Source organism: Limulus polyphemus, unplaced genomic scaffold (assembly GCF_000517525.1).
Source record: "Limulus polyphemus unplaced genomic scaffold, Limulus_polyphemus-2.1.2 Scaffold92, whole genome shotgun sequence".
Taxonomy (NCBI): Eukaryota; Metazoa; Arthropoda; class Merostomata; order Xiphosura; family Limulidae; genus Limulus; species Limulus polyphemus.
Window position 1 is genome coordinate 572,967 of NW_013665702.1, and position 7,155 is coordinate 580,121.

Here is a 7,155-nt window from a genome sequence, read left to right on the forward strand (position 1 = left end):
ATTCAACATACCACGTGACACACAAAAATCTACATTTATCTGTGTTTTTTTAATATTTACTTTTAAATTAACAAATTGAGTAATGTATAGTTCTAAAATTTGAGTTATACTCTACAGTTTGATACCAAACTTATTGACATAACTTCTTGAAATAGTAGTTCAATAAAATTTTGAATTTGAGTCAAACGAGATGACATGGCCTTTCACCTGTGACCCGTATATAAAGGGTTAAATAAAATAATTTATGAGCACCAGGTAATACTTTACAATGGTATAAAATAAATACTGAACAGAAATTAATGCATAATTAGAAAAAAATGATTCCATAACAAGAAAAAAATTACAGCTAGAGCTGGATAAGTAGTGTAATTCACTAATCGATTAATTTTTTGGGCTCATTAACTGTATCTCTCTATGTGACAGAGAAGATGAGGGGGACCTTCCCCCCAAAATTAATTTCCAATGGATAAAAAAATGGGATGAATGGCAGCTATTTCAATTTTACTATCTCAATGGCACAAGCAAAGGATCAATGAAGTTTGATGGTCTGAAGCAAACATTTAGTGCCATGTTGAGCACAGGTACCTTTGCATCAGAAGAATGGTTCATGAGATACAGTTCAAAATTGTGAAAGACAGTAGGCCATGCCCTCAAATAACATAAATTAGAAACAGAAATTTTAGAAATATTTTTTGGTTTTATTTTGAGTTATTACAATATTTCAATGTTACAAAAACAAGAAAGTATTTCATATTCTAACAAATCCAGTTTCATCATTTATAATTTATTCATGCTGACCTCATAATTTGTCTTAACAATTAATCTTGTATCTATAACTTAAGTACATTGAAATCTAGCCTAGGACAGTGTTTTATGCTTTACTATTTCTAAACATTAATTCCCTCTCTCTCTGCAACTCTACAGAGCATTAAACAGTTGGTATGCTGTATAATATTGAATAATGAATTCAACGAAATGTCATAGCATTATTCATATACCTAAATTAATTTAGGATACTATATGGTGAAGTAAAATGGACTCAAAATCTCCATAGATGTTCTAGTGAACAATGTTCTTACCTGTAGTATCCTTGCAAGTCGCTCATCTTCTTCCATCTGATTGACTTGGGCAACAGGATCAGGAGAAACAACAACAACTTCTCGGTCATCACTTGGTGGTGTTCTGTCACTGTTACTAGGTGTGCCAGTTGTATCTGTAAAATAATAAAAAGAGAATGAGTTTCATATTCCTTTCCAAACTAAAAAACACCATTCAGGTATTTAGTGCACACCAGCATATCATGTTTCAAAATTTGAATAAAAAAATAATTCTAAATATCTTTCAACAATTTTTAACTCAAAAGTATTTTACAACATTTATTTAATGTAATTCACAAATTAAAATGAAAAAAGATTAAACTTTCATTTCCGTGCAGATCCGAGAAGTTTCACCTACAAACAATGTACGTATCAATAGTACTGGTCAAATTAAAAGTTGGTTACTTGTAGGCAATGATTGCATCAATTAGTAAATTAGTAAACTAATCAAAATTATGATTAAATCAATTGTCACAAAAGTAAGCAACCAATCAAAATTAGGGTTTCTAATTAATTATTTACTGTTTTCAATTTTTCCAACAATTGATTATTAAATTAACTGACACAAAAATAAGCAGATAATTTCCTATATACTCCTTTTGATTATTCCAACAATAAATTAATCAAAATTATGTATAAATAGACTGTCACAAAAATAAACAACTTATCTGAATTAGGGTTTCCAATTATATACTGTTTTTGATTCTTCCAACTATCCACATAATCAAAATATTACCATTATGTTTATTTCTTATTAAGTGTAAAGCTACATAATTTTTAACTGCTAACTAAAAAGAAAACAACTGGATGGCAGCACCAATGCTTGGCTCTCTAACTACTTAAGTGTTAAATAAATTTGAAATTTAATGTTTTTCACATTGTCTTGTTTTTGATTAAAATTTAGTAACTATATTATTTAATGTTGTATAAACAAGTGCAAATCTCAGAAAAGGGAGTATGGACCCTAATTGTTTTAGGAATTAATAACTATTCTTTAAATGTTGTATAAAAATGCATGGGTCTAGGGTGAGCCAGACCCATTTTTTTCAGAAATTAATTGTTAATGTTGTACAAGTAGGTGCAGATCTATGTTGCCCACCCCCTTGAGAAATTAATAAAAACAGCCAGTCAATATTAAAAAGAAACATTAGATATCAGTACTTTTATTTGATCAGGCTATTAATTACCATAGAAGATTTTGCCAGTTTTTTTTAAAATCAACACAGTTGGAGCTTACAGCAATCCAGTTAAAGCCTAGGTCAATAACTGATTATATATTGTTGCCATGGTAGATTTTTGTATCTTCATTTTTTACAGACTCTCTAAGAATGAGCTTAGACTTTAGTGATTTGTTTTAATCAAAGTTAGTATTGTTTCGGACATCTGCAGCTCTTATAATGAAGACTTGTTACAGAATAAATTTTTTGTTTAGAAGAATTTAGAATTTTGGGGAGAAAGATATTTTTGGTATAATTGATGTCTAAATTAAGTTAAAATGGAAGTGGTATGACTGTATAAGTAATGACTTCTTAATTGTTTTTTTTAAAAAGAGCATCCTTTTTCCCAATGCTTTAAATAATTATAACTATTCAATTTCAGTTAAAAAACGTTGTAAACAAATGTTTCTCTTTGTTTTAATTTTCATATCACTCACATTACTAGAAATAAAGATACAAGCTTTGAAATCACTGAATTATATCCTGGTTCAGCTAATCATTTGCAAAATATGTTATAGTTATATTAACTTTGACTTATTTTAGATTACTTTCAGACCATATGGTCTACACTAATTAATCTAACATACCATATTATTATCATCATAAGAAGTCTTCTTTCTTATACAAAATACTGAAAATTTGGTTACAGTATTACATATCTAACTTTTAAAAATTTAACTGATATCATATCATCATTGTAAAAATGAAATATTATTGCAGCTAGTGCAGAGAGGTTAAATGTTGTTACTTGTTAACACAATAATAAGATATTATCTGAACAAACTTTCCAGTTTTATTCATATTCATCCCCTAATGGTTTTCAAACTATGTAAGATAATGTTATAACTATCAAAACTTTTATTTTACAAACGCATTGATGTTATTCTAATTGTTGTGTTGTTTGACTTTAAATCTAGACTGCTTGTGAAATATAAAAAAAATACTGGTCTTTTACTTTGGTTAAGTACACATTTGCCTAATTAATAAAATTAGTTATGATTATTCATTTTCCTTAGTTGGTTACAGAGAGCTCAAGTAACGGCATAGTTATAGATATAACAGGTAAGGCTCCAAAACTGTTGTAAACATGCTTAATAAACATGTAAACAATACTGAGATGCCTCAAATAACAAGTATGTGAATGTGTACACAAATCTGTTGAAAGTTAAACAATGCTTTACCAGTAAAATACATTTCAAGTACAAAGTTTAGGATTACAAAAAATAAGTTATTTCTAAATCATTGTGTCTGAAGTCTGAATACAGGGTTTTCTCAAGCTTTTTATATTTTTTTACCACTTCATAAAATGTTTTTGGACACACATTTTCTAGATTAACTAGCTGACATACCCATAAATAAAATGAAAGGCTGGAGTTTCGTAAAAAACAACAACTGAGAACCCCAGCACTTCCTTCAGTGAATTTTGTTCACATAAAAACGATCACACTTCGAGAACATAAAACAATTTTAAGTACATTTTCAAATATTTCTATGTAAAATTCAGCTGAAACACTACTTCATTGAAATCCTTTGTAATTTTTACTTTGCTTTTGTCTGTAACTCAAAGTAAAAATAAATTATTAGAAGTCTTCATCAAACAATTGCAAAACTATAAATAAAATGTTATTTAACTTTATCATCATGTGATAAGATAGCCTAAGGTTTTTTTTTTAATTAAACCTAAAGACAGTGGAATAACCTACCCTAGACCCAAGTGTGTAAAACTTATCATTAAAGAAAAAATATCAATTCAATTCTACATCTAAATTATTTTGCTGTTATATCACCAAAGGTATAACAAAAAAACTTTTTCAACAAATCAACGTGTATATTATGCTTTAAACATAAACATCATTACAGGCCTAAAAACAATTATCAGGTTATAGTTTTGTTGCTAAGTGCTGATGCATATTATTTTATTACAAGTTACAGCTTTTAGAGTAAGGAAGATTTGTTTTTAGAACAGGTAACTTTTTGATCACTGGTGCAATCATTGTCAAGTACACAAATTTTAACAGTAAAAAAAGGTTTTAGAAATTAAACAAATGCTGTTTAATTACTGAGAATTAAGAATATTTGGATAAAGTTTTTGTATTATCAGGTACAAGAAGTTGGGATTGCTTAAAGCTTAATAAAGATATCTTGATGTGTTGTTCTTTGTTTAAGGTGGTGTTAATTCTCAATACATATATATTATGATTTTATTGAGCTACAATGTTTGTAATCATGAGTTGTTTTTTTCTGATGTTCATGAAATGAAATGAAATCTTCATCAAATCAGATAAGTTTACTATTTAGTGAGTATGGTAAGCTATAGGAAAATATAATTATTCATATTTTCTTTTTCATTTGATTTTCTCTCTCTCTCTGTTACTGGTTTTACTAGTGCGTCCTTCAGTTTCCACCCTTTTTATGATCTCGGAGCAGGAGATTTGAGTGACTACTAATAATGCACAGCTTTGAAAATAGCTACAATGGTAAGATCAAATGACATCAATGTAGAGTCAATAAAGAGGTGTAATATGTAATTTATGCTTTAATTAATTTTATTGGGAAGGGACTAAACAGAAGTTTTGCTGAAAATAATAATTGAATTTAGCTTAGAAGACAGAAACAAACCACAGATTTGGGAATTCTTTTAGTTTATTTAGATTTTGTTGTTGTTGTTCCTGATATTGTTTTATTTTAAATCACTGCTGTTTGAAAGCTACAGAAATATTATTCTATGAGTAAACATCAGATAGGCTTAAATAGATTTAGTGAATATTTCAGCAATGGAAAAAATATCCCACTGACTTAAATCTTTATTCATCAAATATTATTGTTAAGTTTATCATATTATAACAATGTATATAAATAAAATAACTTATAATCTATTGAAAATATCTTATCAGTGAAGCAACTGTATATTTCTGAGTGAATTTTACAATAGTATTTTAGCATTTTAAAAGAGTTGAAGAAAGAGGTTATAACAATTTTCTGAGGTTTTAAGTGAACATATACATGAAGAAATGGCATAAGTAAAAATGCCTGTATTATCGAAATAAGGTCAAGAGCTAGGAAAGTACAGCTAGCTGGTTAAGTGGTATTGAGAATCACGAGTTAGAGAATCATGACTTAAAAGTTATAAAAAATGAAGTCACATTAGAGATGTTGAGAAAAACGCTAGCATAAGTGATTGGCAGTGATTTACTACTGATGCCAACTCGTTAGTACTGTGGAGGCTATGAAAAAGTTGATGTTAACATGTAAAAGCGGTACTTTACTGATATCTTGCTTACACAACACTGGTGTACTGGCACAACTGAGAAGCCAACCAGCTAACTCACCATAACAGTAACCAATCACTTGAGAGTTTTGGTTATGGTTTTGGACTAGTCCGAGAATTTGTACAGATCAACCAATAAAGTGTTAGAACTACTTGCAGGTAGTTAGGAACACTATTTGGAAGGTCGACTGAATACAAAAAAAATATGGGTTAAAAACTCATGTCTGAAGCCGAAAAATCAGTTGTTCTCGAGTTGCTATTAGTAGTTGTAGTTGTTGTAGCAGTTCTCTCCAGGAAGAATTGAAGTTCTCCAATATGAACCTGAAGATCTCAACCTCCAAAAGTATACTGGCCCAACTCTGTTGTAAGAATAGAATTGCTATCTCTCTTGATCAATTAAGGTAATTAAAGGAAGTTTGTTAACTGAAAGGTGAAAAGTAAAGTTGTGAGAAACTAATGGTTTAGTAAATGTTTAAGTATTGATATTAACAGTGTATACTATGTGGAAAGATTTAATAAATGTTGTTATATTTTCTTCAATGTTAGTCTTGGAATCTGTTTCTTTATTCTAACTGTAAATTACCTCGATTTAGCGACTTGTGAGCTTCACTCGCCACTGCAATCCTCAACTAAATAAATTTGATGTAATCGGCAGTATAAATGAAACTCCAACAATTAGCCCTAAAGGCACTGCCTGTTACATTAGCAATTAATTTATATCAACTAAGAATATTATTATTAGCAAAAATACTGTAACCTAACTTGACTTGACCCCATTTTGAAAGATCAGGTCTTAAATCACTGATAACAGTAAATTTATTTAGATGGCTGGTATGGGTATTAAAAACTTTAATTAAAATAAAGTACAAGAACAATGTTTCGACCTTCTTAGGTCATTTTCAGGTTAACAAAGATAGTTTGAAACTGACCGTTACTGGGCACGTCTTAGGGATGAGAGTGTGAACAGGTACGAGATTGTAAGAGGCATAGCAGTTAGATGTTAGGTGATTAATTAATATAGGTATAAAGGTGTTCCTTTATGTTGTTTCAATTTTAGTTTGAGTTCTTGTATAAGTAGGGCTTCTTCAATTTTTCGTTTGTTTGTCTTTGTTTCTATATATCCAATATGTTTCAACTTACTTACATTACCCCATTGTTAACCATACATGCATGAGCGATACTAACGAAACTAAGGAACTTGAACCCCAAAATTGTCAATAGAAGAAATGACATTTCTTTTATCCAACAGTGCCGAAACACAAAACTTATCCCTAATTTTGTCAAAGTAAAAGTACCCAAAAATCTTAATCAGTGTACAAACATTATCCATAACCTACAGAAAAAACTGCTAAAAGCTATGTTAAACTTAAAATACAAAAAATTAAATGACTTTCAAAAACAAAAAATTAACCTACACCATCAACTGGCCTGCTGCATTCAACAACAAATTTATGGACTCATACAATGCAACATTAACCTAATCAACAGCAAGGAAGACAAAGAAAAAAAGACCCGCCATAACAAAAAACTAGATCAACTAAGGTGCCAACAACACAAAAGACATCAACACGAC

General features: G+C 29.5%; 1 protein-coding gene across 3 annotated transcripts in view; it reads right to left on the minus strand.

The window, feature by feature from the left end:
• LOC106468873 (serine-rich adhesin for platelets-like) overlaps positions 1-7,155 on the minus strand; it is a 59,852-nt gene that overhangs the window by 32,716 nt on the left and 19,981 nt on the right. For all 3 annotated transcript variants that reach the window (XM_013929324.2, XM_022397997.1, XM_022398005.1), the window contains one exon: positions 1,080-1,213. In XM_013929324.2, the coding sequence (XP_013784778.1) occupies positions 1,080-1,213 (134 nt within the window). The remainder of the gene's footprint in view (positions 1-1,079; positions 1,214-7,155) is intronic.